General features: G+C 44.8%; 1 protein-coding gene across 3 annotated transcripts in view; it reads left to right on the top strand.

The window, feature by feature from the left end:
* The window catches only part of LOC139449374 (tyrosine-protein kinase Btk-like), a 53,343-nt gene extending 31,206 nt beyond the window's left edge, over nucleotides 1–22,137 (top strand). For 2 of the 3 annotated variants that reach the window (XM_071230730.1, XM_071230729.1), the window contains exons 8-18: nucleotides 835–894; nucleotides 1,266–1,400; nucleotides 2,021–2,142; nucleotides 3,529–3,597; nucleotides 4,412–4,476; nucleotides 6,414–6,517; nucleotides 7,379–7,467; nucleotides 13,741–13,939; nucleotides 14,904–15,022; nucleotides 15,995–16,155; nucleotides 16,479–22,137. In XM_071230730.1, the coding sequence (XP_071086831.1) occupies nucleotides 835–894; nucleotides 1,266–1,400; nucleotides 2,021–2,142; nucleotides 3,529–3,597; nucleotides 4,412–4,476; nucleotides 6,414–6,517; nucleotides 7,379–7,467; nucleotides 13,741–13,939; nucleotides 14,904–15,022; nucleotides 15,995–16,155; nucleotides 16,479–16,562 (1,207 nt within the window). In that variant the 3' untranslated portion in view covers nucleotides 16,563–22,137. Of the gene's footprint in view, nucleotides 1–834; nucleotides 895–1,265; nucleotides 1,401–2,020; nucleotides 2,143–3,528; nucleotides 3,598–4,411; nucleotides 4,477–6,413; nucleotides 6,518–7,378; nucleotides 7,468–13,740; nucleotides 13,940–14,383; nucleotides 14,454–14,903; nucleotides 15,023–15,994; nucleotides 16,156–16,478 lie in introns of those variants that run through there. The other variant, XM_071230731.1, reaches the window with a different exon arrangement.
* Nucleotides 22,138–23,153: the final 1,016 nt, after the last annotated feature.

The following is a 23,153-nucleotide window of genomic DNA, read 5'->3' as shown; positions in this document are numbered from 1 at the left end:
ATGACCACAGCGTTTACTGCCGTTGTATTATTAGGCTTAAAGAAATAAAAGAATGGGTTCTGAGGCAATGGCTTTTTAAAATGTAGTGCGGGCAGGCAGTGGTTATGTTTGGGGATGTTGAAACTAGTATGTAACCAAATTTTGTTTACAATAATTTCATCGAAATCATGTTCTTAAGTAGGGGCAGTCGTGTAGCCTAGTGGTTAAAGCGTTGGCTGGTCACGCGGAAGACATGGGTTCAATTCCTGACATGGTATCCCTTGCGATATTGCTGGAATATTGTTAAAAGCGGAGTAAAACCAAACTCGCTCACTCACTCTTTCTTCAGAAGTATTGTATCATTTCACTGTCATGTGTTCGAGACATGGAATATTTAAAGATTTTTTTACAAAATGATTTTAAATGAAAATAAAAATGAAACGTGCAGCGTCTTAATGATGATGTGGGCAGAGCCTGCGAACAAAGACTTTTTTTTTTTCAGCCTTATAGTTAAACACTGTTGTGATGAATTGTTAGATGGGCATTTCTTAGAAGTTGACAGATGACAAAGTAGACACGATATATGGATAACAACTCCCTTAAGTTCAATTATGGCGACGTTTCGGTACAGATAGTTCATTACATGTGTTCTTATGCATAAATTGTATCTACTATTGCGATGCTAATTCAGTAATGATTCAGCAAATTTATAACCAACTTCTGACTTCTTTTCTGTCTTTATTGCGCAATGTATGTTTGATACTTGCACATTTTCTCTCTTATCCAAGAATCTATGATTTGACGATGTCACGTCTGCTAGGATATACTCTGTACCTTTCCATTTATTGTTTGCAGGAATCAAGGATACATTCCAGCTAATTATGTCAAAAGGAAGTTTGACTTAGAAATATATGAGTAAGTATTGATTTGCCAATTCCACTTTTGGACTTTCAGGCCGAAAAGAAACTAAGCTTTTCCCCATTAAAATAAAACTTCTGCTTCAAATTTCCTTGTATTTGCCCGTAGTAAGGGGTCTGGCTATGTGGATAATTTTTTTTTTATAAAATTTGGACAAATTCAGTCTCATACAAGACATATGGCTACAGCTTTCCAAAGGAAGATGACCATAGTTACCACAGAGCCCCTCCTATGAGGGGTGACCATCTCAGCTTTCTTTACACATGACCAGACCCACTCCCCACCTTGAGGGAGATAACTCCATCCCCATTAACCCCATCCCCATTAGTCGTGTTACAGCGTTCCTATTCCCTGCTCATCTGTTCCAGCTGGTACTACAAGGACATCACCCGACAGCGTAGCGAGGCCATCTTGCAGGAGGACAACCGCGAGGGCTGCTTCCTGGTGCGAGACTCCAGCAGCACACCGGGGATGTACACCTTATCACTATTTACAAATGAAGGGTAAGCACTGTAACTGTTTAGGAAGGGTAAGCACTAACACTCTTTACTTATGAAGGGTAAGCACTATCTCTCTTTACTTATGAAGGGTAAGCACTATCTCTCTTTACTTATGAAGGGTAAGCACTATCTCTCTTTACTTATGAAGGGTAAGCACTAACACTCTTTACTTATGAAGGGTAAGCACTATCTCTCTTTACTTATGAAGGGTAAGCACGATCACTCTTTATATATGAAGGGTAAGCACGATCACTCTTTACATATGAAGGGTAAGCACTATCACTCTTTACGTATGAAGGGTAAGCACTATCACACTTTACATACAAAGGGTAAGCACTATCACTCTTTACATATGAAGGGTAAGCACTATCTCTGTGAAGGGTAAGCACTATCTCTGTGAAGGGTAAGCACTATCACTCTTTACTTATGAAGGGTAAGCACTACCTCTGTGAAGGATAAGCACTATTTTGCTTTACTTATGAAGGGTAAGCACTATCTACCGTTACTTTTAAAGGGTGAGCACTCCCTCTTTACATATAAAGGGTAAGTACTATTCTGCTTCACTTTTGAAGGGTAGGCGCTATCTCTCTTCCACTAATTAAAATGTTCATGCTGTGTTTCAGGAGTGTTCTAGTCAGACATTATCATATACGGAAGGATTCTGAGGGCAAGTTCTACATCTCGGACAAACATGCCTACCCCAGCATACCCGATGTTGTCCATTATCACAAGCACAACTCAGGAGGTAAAGTAGCTTGGTATAGCTGTGTATGGTGTGTATTGCTGGATTTAACTGTGTACCTGTCCACCAACATGGACGGGTGATCAGTCCCATGAGAACAGAGAGACATGTTTCAGAGTCAGGTCACGATCTCAAGTCTCTAGATCCTATGCCATTTGTGGCCATTTGTAACCACTTAGTGATAGATTGATATACAGTGGACCCCTCTTGTCCCCTCTTGTCCCCTCTAGTTCTGGCCGGAATGACCGGTATATCGGTGTATTGCTATGCAGAACTACAAATCATATGTATTGCGATGTGGTTTTCATGTATCGGTATTTTGTGCATATTGTTTTGTTAGCAAAAAAAAACATTCAGTAGACATCAAGTTTATAATACGAACAATCAAGACAATATCACAACATAAAATAGAAAATATAAACAAACATGGGGCCATGCTCCAGAAGTGTTAGGCAGTGATTACTTCCCTTTGCCCAGTCGCTATGGAAACAAAATGGCAGACGAATTTGAAATAGTTGCGAACAAAAGGGGGAAGTGGGATATTTTGGGGGGTGATAAAGTTAAAGAAAACATTGCAGTTTGTCCCAAATGCAATGCAAGGGTCTGCCCCACGGGTGGGACCACAAATCTGGCCTCCCACATGTGGCAGCATCATCCATCCATTCTGTTGACTTAGTCATATAAACTCAAAGCGGGATCATACCAAAAGAGGAAATCTTGGTCGCAGAAACCGAACGAATTTCAATTTCGTCACCAATTCGTCTCAGTGACAAAGTGGCCAGGTTTATCATTGCTGGTCTTTGACCATTCAGTATCGTCGATTCTTATGAATTTAAAGCCTAGATTCACTGTACATGTGTCCGTCTCAGAAAACCTTCTCTGACAGGATTATGCCAAAAATGTACAACAAAGCAAATAGCTGGTAAAAGAGGCCTTACAAAATGTTGAACAAGTAAGTTTAGTAAAAATAAATATATATATGACTTGTGTCAAATTTCTGCTTTCCCAGATATCACAATACAATAAAATCGCAATACAATTTGAAATATCGCAATATATTGCAATGCATCTTTTTTCCAATTCCCAGCCCAACCAGACAATATTTACGTGGAACGATTCTTCACTCAGTCGTTCGTTTTTAGTGAATGTGTCTTGCCTTGAACCTCTAGAAGACTGTCATCATGGGGTCACCTGCCTGTTTGCCTATCCTCAATTTTCATATTAATGTACCATTTGAATAGTTTGGAATAACAACAATTAGCCATATATTCTTTGCACAAACATCCTGTTGTCATTTTGGTGGTCCAACAGGAAGGAATAAACCATGTCACGAGAACACTTGCAGTAGGCTGTCATGGTGACGTGACTTATGTTTATTCTGTGTTGCAGGTTTGGTGTGCAGACTGCGAGAACCTCCCAGACGACATTCAGCGCCCTCTACTGCAGGATTTGGTCACGGTCAGTAGATAGGTCATACTCCGCTAACATATAGCTTCACACCATCTGGAGATTACATATTGTGTCTGTCTTATTTTAATGCAGCGTTAGAAATTGGCACTAGTCCTGTAGTCCTGTAGTCCAAGCCAAACTGCCTAATAGTTAAGGTATCATAAGGGCTAGTAGAAATTTGCCTTTTTTAGGGGTTTGCTATATGTTATCATTATAAGGACTAGTGGGCTGAAACTGTTAGTTTCTATCGCGGTTAATGTCTAAGGATTATATCAATAACACTCACTCGTATAATCATACTGTGGAAACTGTCTCAACCAGACTCGTCTGGGATGGACAGTTTAGTCCAGTGTAAGTGGTAGCTGGGACTCGTGTACAATACCCACTCAAAAGAAAAAGAAGATTCTTGTTGATACCCTGTCTGGCGCTCGGCATTAAGGGACTAAAACAAGGACTGGTCGGTTCGGAGTCAATATACTGTGTCTGGGGTATTCATGTTAAACTGCGACATGGTATCTCAATGGGCTAGCAACGTAAATCGGCCTCAGTTTGGACTAGTACAAGCATCCACACACACACACACAAAGACATGTGAAAATGTATCGTCATTATTTTACGCAAATTGATTGGCTAATAGTTTGCCAGCATCCCAGATCGGCAATCTAATTTACATATTCAGCTAGTTGTCAACCAATGAGACTTATACACATCAAGGTCAGAAAGGACGACAACGGAGCACATTTAATTCTTAAATCGTAGTAAAATGTTTTAGGACTTCCAAATATGTGAGTGTAGTCACCTGTGAGTGTTGTCCTCCTTGCAGGCAAGTGGGAGATCGACCCCGATGACTTGGAGACAGGGGAGCAGTTGGGTTCAGGATGTTTTGGGGTAAGTACCAAGCTAGTTCTTGATTCTTCCTGACAACATGAAGGTCTTTCTAATCCTAGTTTGTTGTTTAACGCCACAATCAGCAATATTCCAGCTATATGACGGCAGTCTGTAAATAATTGAGTCTAATAGAGGTGACTGACGGGATTGGGTGGTCAGACTCGCTGACGGCGTTGATCCATGTCATTGTATCCTAATTGTGTGGATCGATGTCATGATGTCAGTCACTGGATTGTCTGGTCCAGACTTGATTATTTACAGACCACCGTCATATATATCGAATGTTGCTGAGAGCGGCGTTAAACAACAAACAACCGAATCATAACCTTTAACCATGATATGGCTTGTGCTCATGAATGGAGGCGACAAAACTATCAACAACATGATCTAGCCATCGACCGTTTCCCCTTTCTTTGTTTACTGAGTGAAGAAGTCTTCACTTCTAACTGCCGATCCCTTGTCAACAACTAGCAGGTTTATACTCAATACCCCCTACCTTCCTATATTCACCTTGTCATTGCACAAGGTCGTACACATACAAATGAGATCTTGATAATTGCTACCGCTAAACAAAGATCTGAGGTCATTCCATTACGGGTCACTTCCGACAGACTTTTTGGGAACGTTGACCGACCAATGGAATGACTGACAAGAAGTTGACATTAGCCAATCTGAAGGCAGCTGCCTCATGCTTTACGACACCAGTTTCAAACTGGCGACTACGGTCGATAAAATATTTTGACAAAGTCTTGATTAAAATATCAAAACTGAACAACCGAACATTGTAAAATAGGTATTGGATGGCCGCGATTGTATGAATTTAGTTGTAAAGCCCATAAATGTTGTTCAGAATACCCCCTGTTAAGTTTTTCAAGGTTACATGATTAGGAAATTCCAACTGTCAATTTCCTCGTCTGGTAAGCCATGCTCTGATTGGTCGGATGAAAGGTCGTTCTGACATGACCAGTAGGGGGAAGTCCTCAGATCTTTGTTTTGCGGTAATGAGGACTACGTTTGGGTTTTCTTGCGATTGGCAACGTCTTGACATCCATGTTAGAGTTTTTCAAGTCCTGGCAGATTGTGTTATGTTTGAATTCACTACCCTGTCCAGAACTTGTTACATTTCAGTTACAATACTGTATATGTGACCAAGCAGTTGAGATAAGGGACCTTGTTGTTGCAAAATCACATTTTGACTTCTCATTATATTTTAAGACTACGGGACCTTGGGGACACAAAAATACCATTCACAAGCTTCAGTTCATATTTATAACAGAGACACATGGCATCAAACATTTAGACTCATTTTCTGTAAAGTCCCATTTTCAGGCTTATAACTGTTTATGTAATAACTTTTGTTTTTAGAATTAATGTCTGATTAATTTATGAACTAATATGGAATTTTTATGGAAGTAAGTTGACATCAAATGTCTTTCTTTATGATGTCACAGCACAGTTGTATCCTAGCAACCATAAGGTGCCCTTGCTGCTGGTGGGTCTCATATGTCTTTGTGAGCTGACTTGTATCCCTGACTTGTATCCCTGACCTTTTTCCCTGACTTGTGTCCCTGACTTGTATCCCTGACTTGTATCCCCGACTTGTATCCCAAAAGTTGTGTCCCCGACTTGTGTCCCCGACTTGTATCCCTGACTTGTATCCCCGACTTGTATCCCCGACTTGTTTCCCCGACTTGTATTCCCAACTTGTATCCCCGACTTGTATCCCTGACTTGTATCCCTGACTTGTATCCCCGACTTGTGTCCCCGACTTGTTTCCCCGACTTGTGTCCCCGACTTGTGTCCCTGACTTGTATCCCTGACTTGTATCCCTGACTTGTATCCCCGACTTGTGTCCCCGACTTGTATCCCCGACTTGTATCCCTGACTTGTATCCCTGACTTGTATCCCTGACTTGTATCCCTGATCTGCTTGTTTAGAGTGTCAACCGTGGCAAGTGGAGGAACACACCCGTGGCAGTCAAGGTCATGAAGTGTGGCACCATGTCGGAAGAATCATTTGTGGAGGAAGCCAAAACAATGACGTACGTGTGATACAGAACTACTTGTACAGGAGGTTGGGTTGTTGTTTAACGCCGCACTCAGCAATATTCCAGCTATATGACGGTGGTCTGTAAATAATCGAGTCTGGACCAGACAATCCAGTGATTGACATCATGAGCATCAATCCACGCATTGATGACATGCATCAACCAAATCGAGCCTGACGACCCGATATGGAATTTTCATGTTAAAATAAATTTGACTTTTAACCAATCAAACACAATTGTGCGCACATCAAGAGGCAATTTTATAAAACATATAATTGTAAAACCTTGGTATTTCAATTGAAATGTGTTCGTAAGGTCCTGGGCATTCCACCAGAACACCCTGAGCATTGTTCATATTGCCTGCCTTGGAGGTTTACCTTCTGTCACTGTAGTGTGACGTCATCAGAGGTTTATAAGTTATTATTGAAGCCTGTCAAAGGATGACACAGATGTCAACACAGTGCTCCAGCCAGACTGAGGGAAAAAAGCTACAAATGAGAAATCAGGGGTCAAATATCAGGCAATCAATGGTGAATGGTTTAATGTAAATAAATATGTTTGAAACATATGATGTCCTACCTACTACCAATGTTAAGACAAGTGTAGTCTGCTTCTTTGAGAGGCATTTAGAAGTTGGAGTATTAAGTATGGATGGACAACTTCTTTATTACAATTAGGAGCAGTGTTTCAGTGTAGACCATGAGAACCTACACCAAACGTCGCGCCTTATTGTAATAAAGAAGTTGTTCATCTATATATCTTATCCTTACTTAAGTGTAGTCTGATTTAGTCTCCTGTTGTTTCTGCCAACTCGGATGCTGCTTGTGCCAGTAAGTACTGTTTGTTGCTCTGCAGCCAGCTGAACCATCCCAACTTGGTGCAGCTGTACGGCGTGGTGACCAAGGCCAAGCCTATTATGATTGTGGTGGAGCTCATGCGATTTGGTAGGTATTTGTGTTCCCCTTGACCTTGGTATCTATAGATGATGATGCTTTGATGTATGGACTCCAGCTTCTTCTTGTAGTCGTCCGCCTCCGTGGTCGAATGTAGAGCATCCGCCCAGAGAGCAAAAGGTCGGGGGTTTGATCCCTGGCCACGTCATACCAAAAGACGTCAAAAGATGGTACTTGTTGTTACGCTGCCTGGTGCTCGGCATAAGAAGGGGCTAAAACAAGGACTGTTCGGCTCAGTATCCTGTGTCTGAGTTGGGTATTCATGTTAAGCTGCAGCATGGTATCTCAGTGTGCAAGCACTATAAATTGGCATCAGTCTGGACTAGTTCAAGCAGCCACACACACACACACACACGCACGCACTCACACACGCACGCGCGCACACACACACACACACACACACACACACACACACACACACACACACACACACACACACACACACACACACACACACACACACACATGCATGCACATCGCTATATAAGTGCAATAATCTTGGACGCAACGTTAAACCCCATATCACCTCACCTCACCTCTTCTTATAGTCTTTCAGTACAACATTTATGTAAGCCGCTACCTTTGTTAGCCAGTGATAGACATATTACATTGAGGACATAAGGCTGCTGTGTTCTGAAATAGGATGTAGTCCCACTGTACAGTAGATACCCCTTATTTTAATTCAGAACCGAGAGTCTGTTCCCTGTCTGGTCTGTCCCCTGTCTGGTCTGTTCCCTGTCCGGTCTGCTCTCTGTCTGTCCCCTGTCTGGTCTGTCCCCTGTCTGGTCTGTTCCCTGTCCGGTCTGCTCTCTGTCTGTCCCCTGTCTGGTCTGCTCTCTGTCTGTCCCCTGTCTGGTCTGTCCCCTGTCTAGTCTGTTCCCTGTCTGGTCTGTCCCCTGTCTAGTCTGTTCCCTGTCCGGTCTGCTCTCTGTCTGTCCCCTGTCCGGTCTGCTCTCTGTCTGTCCCCTGTCTGGTCTGTTCCCTGTCTGGTCTGCTCTCTGTCTGTTCCCTGTCTGGTCTGTTCCCTGTCTGTCCCCTGTCCGGTCTGCTCTCTGTCTGTCCCCTGTCCGGTCTGCTCTCTGTCTGTCCCCTGTCTGGTCTGTTCCCTGTCTGTCCCCTGTCCGGTCTGCTCTCTGTCTGTCCCCTGTCCGGTCTGCTCTCTGTCTGTCCCCTGTCCGGTCTGCTCTCTGTCTGTCCCCTGTCCGGTCTGCTCTCTGTCTGTCCCCTGTCTGGTCTGTTCCCTGTCTGGTCTGTCCCCTGTCTGGTCTGTCCCCTGTCTAGTCTGTTCCCTGTCTGGTCTGTTCCCTGTCTGGTCTGTCCCCTGTCTAGTCTGTCCCCTGTCTGGTCTGCTCTCTGTCTGTCCCCTGTCCGGTCTGCTCTCTGTCTGTCCCCTGTCTGGTCTTCTCTCTGTCTGTCCCCTGTCTGGTCTGCTCTCTGTCTGTCCCCTGTCTGGTCTGTCCCCTGTCTAGTCTGTTCCCTGTCTGGTCTGTCCCCTGTCTGGTCTGTCCCCTGTCTAGTCTGTTCCCTGTCTAGTCTGCTCTCTGTCTGTCCCCTGTCTGGTCTGCTCTCTGTCTGTCCCCTGTCTGGTCTGTCCCCTGTCTAGTCTGTTCCCTGTCTGGTCTGTCCCCTGTCTGGTCTGTCCCCTGTCTAGTCTGTCCCATGTCTGGTCTGCTCTCTGTCTGTTCCCTGTCTGGTCTGTCCCCTGTCTAGTCTGTTCCCTGTCCGGTCTGCTCTCTGTCTGTTCCCTGTCTGGTCTGCTCTCTGTCTAGTCTGTCCCCTGTCCGGTCTGCTCTCTGTCTGTTCCCTGTCTAGTCTGTCCCCTGTCCGGTCTGCTCTCTGTCTGGTCTGTTCCCTGACTGGTCTGTCCCCTGTTCGGTCTGCTCTCTGTCTGTCCCCTGTCCGGTCTGCTCTCTGTCTGTCCCCTGTCTGGTCTGTTCCCTGTCTGGTCTGTCCCCTGTCTGGTCTGTCCCCTGTCTAGTCTGTTCCCTGTCCGGTCTGCTCTCTGTCTGTCCCCTGTCTGGTCTGTCCCCTGTCTGGTCTGTTCCCTGTCCGGTCTGCTCTCTGTCTGTCCCCTGTCCGGTCTGCTCTCTGTCTGTCCCCTGTCTGGTCTGTCCCCTGTCTGGTCTGTCCCCTGTCCGGTCTGCTCTCTGTCTGTTCCCTGTCTGGTCTGTCCCCTGTCTGGTCTGTTCCCTGTCTGGTCTGTCCCCTGTCTAGTCTGTCCCCTGTCCGGTCTGCTCTCTGTCTGTCCCCTGTCTGTTCTGTCCCCTGTCTGTTCTGTCCCCTGTCTGGTCTGTCCCCTGTCCGGTCTGCTCTCTGTCTAGTCTGTTCCCTGTCTGGTCTGTCCCCTGTCTGGTCTGTCCCCTGTCTGGTCTGTCCCCTGTCTAGTCTGTCCCCTGTCCGGTCTGCTCTCTGTCTGTCCCCTGTCTGTTCTGTTCCTTGTCTGGTCTGTCCCCTGTCTGGTCTGTTCCCTGTCTAGTCTGTCCCCTGTCTGGTCTGCTCTCTGTCTGTCCCCTGTCTGGTCTGTCCCCTGTCTGGTCTGCTCTCTGTCTGTCCCCTGTCTGGTCTGTCCCCTGTCTGGTCTGCTCTCTGTCTGTCCCCTGTCTGGTCTGCTCTCTGTCTGTCCCCTGTCTGTTCTGTTCCTTGTCTGGTCTGTCCCCTGTCTGGTCTGTTCCCTGTCTAGTCTGTCCCCTGTCCGGTCTGCTCTCTGTCTGTCCCCTGTCTGGTCTGTCCCCTGTCTGGTCTGCTCTCTGTCTGTCCCCTGTCTAGTCTGTCCCCTGTCCGGTCTGCTCTCTGTCTGTCCCCTGTCTGGTCTGCTCTCTGTCTGTCCCCTGTCTGTTCTGTTCCTTGTCTGGTCTGTCCCCTGTCTGGTCTGTTCCCTGTCTAGTCTGTCCCCTGTCCGGTCTGCTCTCTGTCTAGTCTGTTCCCTGTCTAGTCTGTCCCCTGTCTGTTCTGTCCCCTGTCTGGTCTGTCCCCTGTCCGGTCTGCTCTCTGTCTAGTCTGTTCCCTGTCTGGTCTGTCCCCTGTCTGGTCTGTCCCCTGTCTGGTCTGTCCCCTGTCTAGTCTGTCCCCTGTCCGGTCTGCTCTCTGTCTGTCCCCTGTCTGTTCTGTTCCTTGTCTGGTCTGTCCCCTGTCTGGTCTGTTCCCTGTCTAGTCTGTCCCCTGTCTGGTCTGCTCTCTGTCTGTCCCCTGTCTGGTCTGTCCCCTGTCTGGTCTGCTCTCTGTCTGTCCCCTGTCTGGTCTGTCCCCTGTCTGGTCTGCTCTCTGTCTGTCCCCTGTCTGGTCTGCTCTCTGTCTGTCCCCTGTCTGGTCTGCTCTCTGTCTGTCCCCTGTCTGTTCTGTTCCTTGTCTGGTCTGTCCCCTGTCTGGTCTGTTCCCTGTCTAGTCTGTCCCCTGTCCGGTCTGCTCTCTGTCTGTCCCCTGTCTGGTCTGTCCCCTGTCTGGTCTGCTCTCTGTCTGTCCCCTGTCTAGTCTGTCCCCTGTCCGGTCTGCTCTCTGTCTGTCCCCTGTCTGGTCTGCTCTCTGTCTGTCCCCTGTCTGTTCTGTTCCTTGTCTGGTCTGTCCCCTGTCTGGTCTGTTCCCTGTCTAGTCTGTCCCCTGTCCGGTCTGCTCTCTGTCTAGTCTGTTCCCTGTCTAGTCTGTTCCCTGTCTGGTCTGTCCCCTGTCCGGTCTGCTCTCTGTCTAGTCTGTTCCCTGTCTAGTCTGTCCCCTGTCTGGTCTGTCCCCTGTCTGGTCTATCCCCTGTCTAGTCTGTCCCCTGTCCGGTCTGCTCTCTGTCTAGTCTGTTCCCTGTCTAGTCTGTCCCCTGTCCGGTCTGCTCTCTGTCTAGTCTGTTCCCTGTCTGGTCTGTCCCCTGTCTAGTCTGTCCCCTGTCCGGTCTGCTCTCTGTCTAGTCTGTTCCCTGTCTAGTCTGTCCCCTGTCTGGTCTGTCCCCTGTCTGGTCTGTCCCCTGTCTGGTCTGCTCTCTGTCTAGTCTGTTCCCTGTCTAGTCTGTCCCCTGTCCGGTCTGCTCTCTGTCTGTCCCCTGTCTGTTCTGTTCCCTGTCTAGTCTGTTCCCTGTCTAGTCTGTCCCCTGTCCGGTCTGCTCTCTGTCTGTTCCCTGTCTGGTCTGTCCCCTGTCCGGTCTGCTCTCTGTCTGGTCTGTTCCCTGTCTGGTCTGTTCCCTGTCTAGTCTGTCCCCTGTCTGGTCTGTTCCCTGTCTGGTCTGTTCCCTGTCTAGTCTGTCCCCTGTCCGGTCTGCTCTCTGTCTGTCCCCTGTCCGGTCTGCTCTCTGTCTGGTCTGTTCCCTGTCTAGTCTGTCCCCTGTCTGGTCTGTTCCCTGTCTGGTCTGTTCCCTGTCTAGTCTGTCCCCTGTCTGGTCTGTTCCCTGTCTGGTCTGTTCCCTGTCTAGTCTGTCCCCTGTCTGGTCTGTTCCCTGTCTGTTCTGTTCCTTGTCTGGTCTGTTCCCTGTCTGGTCTGTTCCCTGTCTAGTCTGTCCCCTGTCTGGTCTGTCCCCTGTCTAGTCTGTTCCCTGTCTAGTCTGTCCCCTGTCTAGTCTGTTCCCTGTCTAGTCTGTCCCCTGTCTGGTCTGTTCCCTGTCTGGTCTGTCCCCTGTCTAGTCTGTCCCCTGTCCGGTCTGCTCTCTGTCTGTTCTGTTCCTTGTCTGGTCTGTCCCCTGTCTGGTCTGTCCCCTGTCTGGTCTGTCCCCTGTCTGGTCTGTTCCCTGTCAAGTCTGTCCCCTGTCCGGTCTGCTCTCTGTCTAGTCTGTTCCCTGTCTAGTCTGTCCCCTGTCTGGTCTGTCCCCTGTCTGGTCTGTCCCCTGTCCGGTCTGCTCTCTGTCTAGTCTGTTCCCTGTCTAGTCTGTCCCCTGTCTGGTCTGTCCCCTGTCTAGTCTGTCCCCTGTCCGGTCTGCTCTCTGTCTAGTCTGTTCCCTGTCTAGTCTGTCCCCTGTCTAGTCTGTCCCCTGTCTGGTCTGTCCCCTGTCTGTCCCCTGTCTGGTCTGTCCCCTGTCCGGTCTGCTCTCTGTCTGTTCCCTGTCTAGTCTGTCCCCTGTCTGGTCTGTTCCCTGTCTGGTCTGTTCCCTGTCTGGTCTGTTCCCTGTCTGGTCTGTCCCCTGTCTGGTCTGTTCCCTGTCTAGTCTGTCCCCTGTCCGGTCTGCTCTCTGTCTGTCCCCTGTCTGGTCTGTTCCCTGACTGTTCCCTGTCTGGTCTGTTCCCTGTCTAGTCTGTCCCCTGTCTGGTCTGTTCCCTGTCTGGTCTGTTCCCTGTCTAGTCTGTCCCCTGTCTGGTCTGTTCCCTGTCTGGTCTGTTCCCTGTCTAGTCTGTTCCCTGTCTGGTCTGTCCCCTGTCTGGTCTGTTCCCTGTCTAGTCTGTCCCCTGTCCGGTCTGCTCTCTGTCTGTTCCCTGTCTGGTCTGTTCCCTGTCTGGTCTGTTCCCTGTCTGGTCTGTCCCCTGTCTGGTCTGTCCCCTGTCTAGTCTGTCCCCTGTCTGGTCTGTCCCCTGTCTGGTCTGTTCCCTGTCTGGTCTGTTCCCTGTCTGGTCTGTTCCCTGTCTGGTCTGTTCCCTGTCTAGTCTGTCCCCTGTCCGGTCTGCTCTCTGTCTGTTCCCTGTCTGGTCTGTCCCCTGTCTGGTCTGTTCCCTGTCTAGTCTGTCCCCTGTCCGGTCTGCTCTCTGTCTGTCCCCTGTCTGGTCTGTTCCCTGACTGTTCCCTGTCTGGTCTGTTCCCTGTCTAGTCTGTTCCCTGTCTAGTCTGTCCCCTGTCCGGTCTGCTCTCTGTCTGTTCCCTGTCTGGTCTGTCCCCTGTCTGGTCTGTTCCCTGTCTAGTCTGTCCCCTGTCCGGTCTGCTCTCTGTCTGTTCCCTGTCTGGTCTGTTCCCTGTCTGGTCTGTTCCCTGTCTGGTCTGTTCCCTGTCTGGTCTGTTCCCTGTCTGGTCTGTCCCCTGTCTGGTCTGTTCCCTGTCTAGTCTGTCCCCTGTCCGGTCTGCTCTCTGTCTGTTCCCTGTCTGGTCTGTTCCCTGTCTGGTCTGTTCCCTGTCTGGTCTGTCCCCTGTCTGGTCTGTCCCCTGTCTAGTCTGTCCCCTGTCCGGTCTGCTCTCTGTCTGTTCCCTGTCTGGTCTGTTCCCTGTCTGGTCTGTTCCCTGTCTAGTCTGCTCTCTGTCTGTTCCCTGTCCGGTCTGCTCTCTGTCTGGTCTGTTCCCTGTCTAGTCTGTTCCCTGTCTGGTCTGTTCCCTGACTGTTCCCTATCTGGTGTGTTTGCCAGCTGTTGTGTTTATGGAGACTTGTGTCTGCAGGTGCACTGAACAACTACCTGGCTCGCCACAAGAACCGCCTGCTGCAGCAGCCCATGACGCTCCTGGAGTTCTGCATCCAGGTGTGCAAGGGCATGTGCTACCTAGAACAACGCAAGTTCATCCATCGAGATCTGGCCGCCAGGAACTGCCTCGTTGGACAGGACCATGTAGTCAAAGTAGCAGACTTCGGTTTAGCCAGGTGAGCTTTGCCTTAAAGAGGGTGAAGGTCCCTAACTGCTATCAAGGGTAAGCCTCCTACTGTATACAACCACAACCTGGGACAGCAATACGTCTACTGGTCAAAGGGCAGCATTTCCTGCTCATCCAAAATGATGGGTCACATGTGGAATTGTCACTATTTAGTCTGTCTATCCTAGGCCGTAGTTAACTTATTTTTTACGGGGGGGGGGCAAATATTTGTACAAGAATCACTTGTCTCCAACTTGATTCAAATAAAACTGCTACGGCACTGCTATCAAACATCATTCAACATAAATGAACCAGAAACATGAGCCAGCTATATTGAGGATTGGGAGGTCACAATGTCTGACCTAGCTAATTGATATTGTGTCATTGTATCACCAATCAGAAATACATGTTGATGTAATTATACACGACCTCACCTATACCTCTGTGTTGTCAGATATGTAATTGATGATGAGTACACGACCTCACCTATACCTCTGTGTTGTCAGATATGTAATTGATGATGAGTACACGACCTCACCTATACCTCTGTGTTGTCAGATATGTAACTGATGATGAGTACACGACCTCACCTATACCTCTGTGTTGTCATATATGTAACTGATGATGAGTACACGACCTCACCTATACCTCTGTGTTGTCAGATATGTAATTGATGATGAGTACACGGCCTCACCTATACCTCTGTGCTGTCAGATATGTAATTGATGATGAGTACACGGCCTCACCTATACCTCTGTGTTGTCATATATGTAACTGATGATGAGTACACGACCTCACCTATACTTCTGTGTTGTCAGATATGTAATTGATGATGAGTACACGACCTCACCTATACCTCTGTGTTGTCAGATATGTAATTGATGATGAGTACACGACCTCACCTTTACCTCTGTGTTGTCAGATATGTAATTGATGATGAGTACACGACCTCACCTATACCTCTGTGTTGTCAGATATGTAATTGATGATGAGTACACCAGCTCGGCAGGGACCAAGTTTCCAGTCAAGTGGGCTCCCCCAGAAGTCCTCAGCTACACCCGCTTCAGCAGCAAGTCCGATGTCTGGGCCTTTGGTATGTAGTGTAGCTCTCTGTTTGTCTTTCGTTCTATGCGTAGCTCTCTGTGTGACTTTCACCGTGTGTGTAGCAGGTTATCGCTGGTTTGTACACATGCATGATGCTGATACAAAGCCCCTACTTACTGAGCTGTTTAGGCCACTGGGCCTAGATTTTCGAAATGATCTTAGCCCTAAAATGATCGTAACGTTATTATAAGGAAATCGTAGGCTATTGTAGCCTATTTTCAAAACTATCGTCGCCCTAAGATATCTTAAGTTTGTCGTAAATCTAAGATAGCCCTATACCTGTCTTAAGTTTAGTGTATCTTCATCCAAGATGGCGGCATACTTTGCTCTGGACATTTTCATGATGAAGATAGCAATGATTTGATGACAAGACCGAGGATATTCCGAGACAGAACTCATCGCCTCGATACGCTTGATGACTTCGAGCTATTCTCCCGCTACAGATAGGTGTCGTAGCTCTGAGCGATCTGCGACAGTTTACAATTGTTTTGAAAATCTATCTTATCTTAGCCTTAAGATATCAAATCTTTGAGCGTAAGTTGTTAAGATTTATCTTAGCTAAGATCTTTTCGAAAATCTTTGTTGTTTCCACCCATGTTTGTAAGAAACTCCTGCATCCACATCTGATGTGATTTCAGTGCTTACAGAACGTCACAAGGTCTTAGAGTTCAAGTAAGCTAGACTTCCCTGTAGTTAGGAATGTATTAATTCTCCCCATTACAGCTTGAGATCCACTGTGAGTTGTGTGGAAAGAGCTGTGGTATCATGAGCCTTGTATGAGTGTAGGAGATATCAAGGACTGGTGCATTGTGGGTAATGTGATGTGGGTGAGGCAATTCTCTCGTGTACTGGTGAACGTCATATTAATCTCAATCATGTGGTATGTACATGCTAGGCTGTGGTCTAAATCAATATGTGTCATTCACAGACATATTTGAATCATCTGCTCATTGTGTTGCAGGTGTGTTGATGTGGGAGGTGTTCAGCGGTGGGGAGATGCCGTACAGCGGCATGAAGAACCTTGACGTGGTGGACTACGTCATCACCTCCAACCGCCGTCTGCAGAAGCCGATGATGTGCCCGGAGCTCATGTTCAAGGTCATGATGCATTGCTGGGAAGCGGTACGTCCGTCATGAACAGTCATGATTATAACGTTTACTTTATATTACTAGTAGGGGGGATGCAGGTGGCCTAGTAGTCTTAGGTGCTGCAATTCACTGGCAGAGTTTTGTCCCTTGGGCATTTAGACATTTATTAAATGAGCTGAATGTCAGACATAGCTATTTCTCAAAGATACATGGATGTTCTGACTTTGTGAAATTGAAAGGGTCATGCTAACCGTTTTTGCATGTGCATATATATATACCACAAAAAATTATCTTTTAGAGTGATGAATCTTTGATTAATGCTGCCATTTTAATATGGATAAACTTTTCATTTGCAGAAACCTGAACGCCGACCAGGTTTTCCTGACTTACATCAGCGCCTGAGCGGCCTTGCAGATGGCGGGGACTACCCCCTGGTATAATTACCCTACTTAGCACTTGCAACAATAGTGTTACTGCTGACTGCGTGACGAGGCCGTGACATGACTTGAAATACACCATGAAGTGTTGAAGGAAGCGATGTCCGAAGACCTAAGGGTTCCACATCTACCTTCCTGGAGACAACGTCTGGAACATGATCGTATAGAAGTTCACATTTCATATGCATGTACAGTGCCAGTCCACAAGCCAAGCTTACTCAACAAGCAAAACCACCCTAGTATTATACAGCTAAGCTGTTGTCTGCTCATTGGTTTAAACCTGTTGTCATGGTTATGGTTACAAGGCAACAGACTTATAAGCTTTTGCCCTGAATGTAGCATTTGTTGTTCAGGGAGATACTTTGGATGAATATGCACTATTCAATATCGTCATCGAATATATATGTATATATACAATATGCAATGGTACTTGGTACTTATTTTCTTATGTCCAATTCCAGTTTTCTGTAAAGAACAATCATTATGCTTTGATTTGGCTCCTTGATCGATATTAACAGATCTGTTGCCACATTGCAGTAAACCATTCTTGAGTGGAAATCATGGATGGATAGCATATACATTTGGACCATGATCCATATATTGTAAGGTTCTCAACCATATATTTTGAGGTAAAGGATTATATTTTTTTATAAATTGACCTCATCATTCCAAGTGAGGCAGTGTGCTTGGTGACTTGTGGGAATAGATGTGCATAGCAATACTAGGTCCGAACTAGAACCCTCATTATTGAGGTGTATAGGTCCCTCTTCCCAAATAGCCTTTGGATAAGTGAGTGAGGGTGTTGAGTTGAACACTGCAATAAGTAATATTCCAACCAGATCAAAGCATGGACACCAGGAACAGGCTTCACATATTGTACCCATGTGGGGATCAAACCTGGCATACCGAGCAACACTTTAACCACTGGACTACCCTGGCTAACTAGCCCAGGAATAAACTATAGGATGTCTATAGTAAGCATTAGAACCAATGGGTGTCCTCTCATGAATAATGTAAGGAAGTAAAACAGTTTGCCGGTTATGCCTGACATTCAAAATATGTTTGTTTTCATTTTAGTTTAAACAGTATTGACCAAGATACTTAAGCCCAACAGTGACAACCAAACCTAATCTTATGGATATCGTCAAACGACAAATGGATGCGCAGAGTTACTTCCCTTCTCTAAGTTTCAGAACATGTTCAGTTGTAGATTATATTAAGAGGGGCACACTATTTTTGGTTGCCAATGTTGTCATCCAAGGGATAGATGTGATGAGTAGCAGACGAGGGTTACCATAGTAACGGTGTCAAGATGTTAGAATTGTGTACAATGTTCGAGATGACAAACTGTCAGTGTTTTAGGAAAATAGCACTGAACCTGCATGGATCATTGAATTTCTCATTGTAAAAGTTCACTTTTCCAAATATTTTCAGTGCCATGTATTATACTTGTAAGCCAGCAGTGTATGTTATCAAAGCTTTAGTGCTACATTCTTTGCCATTCTTTGATGTGGTAAATGAGATAAAAGAAGTATATTTCGTGGACATGAGTCCAGATTAGGTTGTCCTGTCTACTTTGATTTGAAATGTGTGTGGCAGATCCAGAGGGGGACTTCTGCGAGTGGCCACGCTGCCTGTCCTTTTTGTAAATGTAAAAAAAAGGAAAAAGAAAAAAAAGTCCACTACCATGTTGATTTGGTTCTTAAGTTAAAATTATTCAAACCCTGGATCCGCCCCTAAATGTTCAGCCTTCAATGTTTAAAATCTGATTTTATTTCAATCTAGAAATATGATGTAGGCTAAAAAAAATAATAGTCTTGGTTCTCAGGCACCGCCCGCATCATCATAAAGTTTGCTGTACGATTCGTTTTTATTTCCATTTTTAAAAGACAAACCAAAGAATCCTTAATTATTCCATGTCAAACGGTAGTCTAAAAATTGTATTCCAGTATTTTATTCATCAAGGAATACATTTTGTAGGGAGAATCTTTCCCAGGTTGATTGTACACAACTGTTTATTTGGTTACATACTAATTTGAACAACATCAAAACCAAAAAAAGACTCCGCCCGCCCACACTATATTTTCAAAAACCATTGCCTGAGAACCAATAGTTTTATTTTTTTAAGCCTTACTATTAATTTCATTAATATGCGTCTCAAGAATGTGATTTTGTCTTTATTCATGTTGAATATCATCAGTTTACATTCAAATGTATAGTGTTTGTTTCAGTGTAGCATTTAGAAACCAAGCTACTGGATAGCTGTCAGTTAAATTGTCAAGTTTGTATTGCTTTAGTGCTGTGTCCAATGAGCTGTTTGTTCTGAGGAAGTATTTATTTCATTTGTCTTTGTGTGTTGGTTCCCCACAACGAAAACACACTGCATGTGCCCTTCAGTCGTCTCTGTGCTGCTTTAGTCAGTCACTTTGTGAAGTAGGCTCTGTTGTAGAGATGACAGACCCCATGGCCTCTCCCCAACCAGACAAATAGCCTCTTCAAGGAGGCGAGCTCAGAGTTAGAGTGTAATGACTTTTTTTAGCCCTGAGTTGTGGGTCCCTTTTCTGGAGTTTGGTACAAAATAGGGGTGGGTAACTCTGGCCACACCTCAGAACAAGGGTAGGTAACTCTAGCCATACCTCACAACAAGGGCAGGTAAATCTAGCTATTCTTCAGAACAAGGTTGGGTAACTCTAACCACCTATGTTTATGACAGAGCTACAGATAAGCAGCATATTCACGTAAAAATACCCCCCCAAAAATATTCAAAACCCAATTACTTTCAATTACCTTGCGTACAGAAATGCATGCATTAAGTGAAAGACTCAAATGTATAAAAACAGCTCGCGTTAATACCCACTGAAGTTTCTTCAGCATCGTACAAAGGAGCTAATTTCCAAAACACAATTACAAGCAAATTTACTTTCGGAGTCAAGCCTATATATTTAGAACAGTTATATACATCTAAAACATTATTTCATTTTTTTTTAAATTTTAAAATGTTCACTAATTTGGGGAAAAAACAAAAGAGTGATGATAGATGAGTGACAAAATACTGGTTACCCAATGAAAAATGTAATAACCCAATTCAAATAGAAACCCTAGAGTGAAAACTCAATTTGTCTAAAAGTGATCTGGAGCTCTGTTATGATTTATGTTGTCATGTTTATTGGCCAGGTTTGGCTGGAAGATAAAGACATCTCATTATGACCATGTCAAGTTTGGTGAGGGAGTAACAGTATGTGTGTGTGGAGGGTCAGCAGGACTAGTCAAGCCTCGGTATTCCTGAAAACAAAATACATATGCCTTACATTGTAGGAAATAAGAGTAATGTGCCCTTTACTTGCAGACAGTGTGTCAAAAGAATCAGTTTGTTATATTTTTTTAAATTAAAATTTAATTTAAATTAATTAAAACTTCAGCAAATTTGTCGGCCTTGGACCTACAGGCCGGTGTCTATTTCCAATGCTGGTTATAATGACAATCATCCTAAAACCCACCAGTTAACAGTAACTAATGTATTTTCCAGAAATTCAGGTCAGAGTACCTTTTTTCACAATGATTTGGCTTTGGTTATTTGAAATGAAAATTCAGCACATGAAAGAATTATGTTAGTAAGTATGATGCGTTCATGGCTTTAATGAATAGTTGAAACTCTGAACTCATCATTTGTATCTAGTAACATTTTTTCCACAATCACCCATGGACAGCAATGATTCATTATTTATTATCATCAGATGAAGATTATCTGCATCTTGTTTTCATTCATGTGAGGTTAAACTACTTTTAGTACCCAAGGGTTTTCCACCATGTATACCATGGTAGAACCCTGCCAGTGTTATCGTACCTCAGGAATACCTCTATATAGTGCCCATGGTTATCACACATCTGAGGTATACCTCTATATAGTGCCCATGGTTATCACACATCTGAGGTTTAGCTCTATATAGTGCCCATGGTTATCACACATCTGAGGTATAGCTCTATATAGTGCCCATGGTTATCACACATCTAAGGTATACCTGTGTATAGTGCCCATGGTTATCACACATCTGAGGTATACCTCTTTATAGTGCCCATGGTTGTAAAACTTAGGTATAGTTCTATATAGTGCCCATGGTTATAACACTGCCGAGGAATTCCTCTATATAGTGCCCATGGTTATAACACCTGAGGTATACCTCTATATAGTGCCCATGGTTATCACCACCTGAGGAATACCTCCACATAGTGCTACGTATCACCCATTTGAGGAATACCTCTATATAGTGCCCACCGTTATCACACAGATGAGGAATACCTCTATATAGTGCCCAGTGCATGTTAGCCACCTGAGGAATACCGCTATATTGTGCCCACTGTTATCTCACATCTGAGGAATACCTCTATATAGTGCCCACTGTTATCACACATCTGAGGAATACCTCTATATAGTGCCCACGGTTATCACACATCTGAGGAATACCTCTATATAGTGCCCAGTGCATGTTAGCCACCTGAGGAATACCTCAATATAGTGCCCACAGTTATCACACATCTTAGGAATACCTCCACATAGTGCCAAGTTGTACAGCATGTTTATACCGCCTCTGCTATTTAATGTGCAATGATGCTGTAGATCTTGCAGTGCTGCTTGTTCCAAACATATTTGTCTGCTAATGGATTTACTGATGGTCATTTATTAAGCAACAGCTTACTCTGTCATCCAAGAACAGAATATTTTTATCCAGACCTTTTCTCTCCTTATGGAGTAGCATGCTCAATCTATGTGGGTTCAGTAACTTCCCACCATCGGCAAATATTTACATTTGCTTAATGTTTGATCAGTATTGTCTCTCTGTTGCAGCAGACCTAACGTTTTTGTTTATAAGTTGAGGGGGTAAAAGATTATCTTAAAACTGGTTCTGTGACTTAACAAAAATGAGAGTGAAGGTAGAATGAATGAAAGAGTATGTTTTAGATTTTCTAGGCTATTATAGGCACAAAAACAAACAAAAAATGGCGAAGATTATACATAGCCTCAAATTTTGGGATAAAAAATATTAAGTGCTTGTTGATCTTGCAGTATTACTTTTTAGAAATGGGTCAGTCTTGTCATCCAGGATATATGTTTTCAGCCACACATATGCTTTAGTGTATATACTTTTGTCTGAAGCTGCCTTGAAAACAATAATTGTACAGTCTGAAAAGAATATGAGATCTGCCTCTTTTTGCCTGCAACACATATCTAAGAAAGTATTAACTCATATTGTAGTAACGGATAAATCATGAATGCAAGGTATGGAATGATGAAGCATCCTTTATTGTATGACTATCTGCTTCTTCAATCAAAATTAAGTACGGTGTCAGGTGACTGGTCATGTGACTTGTTTGTTGTAGCATGAAGACTGATTCCAGAATGGGATGTGACCACTGTCATCCCTATCCTCACACCATTCCTCAGTATAATCTTCCTACAAAATCGAACCAGACAATGGAGACTATTCTAGCCATAATATTGGTTTATTCATATACGATTTAATACCATTTCCTAATAATAAAGCATGATTTTTTTATTTTGTGAATAAATATTTTCAGTGTTTGAGGTCATCTGTTGTTCCTCTTGTACAAAGACTGGAAGATAGGGCTGGGATGAGTCGGAATATACTACCTGGGTACCCACCCCCCTATTACCTGACCCTACCCGGATACCCATCCCCCTGTTACCTGACCCTACCGGGGTACCCACCCCCCTGTTACCTGACCCTACCCCCCTGTTACCTGACCCTAGACGGGTACCCACCCCCCTGTTACCTTACCCTACCAGGGTACCCAGCGTAGGTCTCAAGAGTTGGTACAAAATGTCCGATTTGGAATTGATACATTTAAAACAATCTGATTATGCATGCATTGAAGTTGACTGAAGTTTTATCTTACTCAAAAGTAGGAAGTCAGAGAGAATGCGTGCATAGTCAGAAAGCTAGAAATGCAAACAAAAGCAACTTTATTGTTATTGCAATTAAACAAAACCGTGTTTGACGTAATAAGCGCCCCGCTGAAATAAGCACCCATGGCGATATTTGCTTATATATTGGCTAGTGAACAAATTAGCACTCTTTCGATTGATCAGTGTACACAAGACTTATTTAATTGTGTATAATACGCACTCGTGTGTTACATGCACCCTTAATTACGGGCAATCAAATTCTGGAAAAATGTGTCGTGAATAATACGCACAGCCTTTTTTTTTGTATCATTTCAGGCTGTCGGCATAAACCACGAAATTTACGATCTTTCAACTCTTTCACCCAAATTATATTCTAATAAGAGCCCCCTATTTCTAATTTTGAGAGCGCCCTTGGTGCTTATTACGTCGAATATGGTATATCATGTCACTAACTTCGGGTTAACTGTGGGTACCTGGGTCCTTCTCAGTACCCACCCGTCCCAACTACCTGAGTTACCTGTCCCAGCCCTACTGAAAGATATGAGTGAGTGAATAGTATTTCATACCACAATCAACAATATTACAAATATATCACAGCTGGTTTTTTTTGTTGTTGTTTTTGTTGTTTTTTGTTTCTCACTGCACTATAAGGCAGTGGCCTGTAAGTAATC

The sequence above is a fragment of the Haliotis cracherodii genome, unplaced genomic scaffold (genome assembly GCF_022045235.1).
Source record: "Haliotis cracherodii isolate W230 unplaced genomic scaffold, xgHalCrac1.p SCAF_8, whole genome shotgun sequence".
In the NCBI taxonomy this organism is placed as follows: Eukaryota; Metazoa; Mollusca; class Gastropoda; order Lepetellida; family Haliotidae; genus Haliotis; species Haliotis cracherodii.
This window is presented reverse-complemented; position numbering and strand designations above follow the sequence as displayed.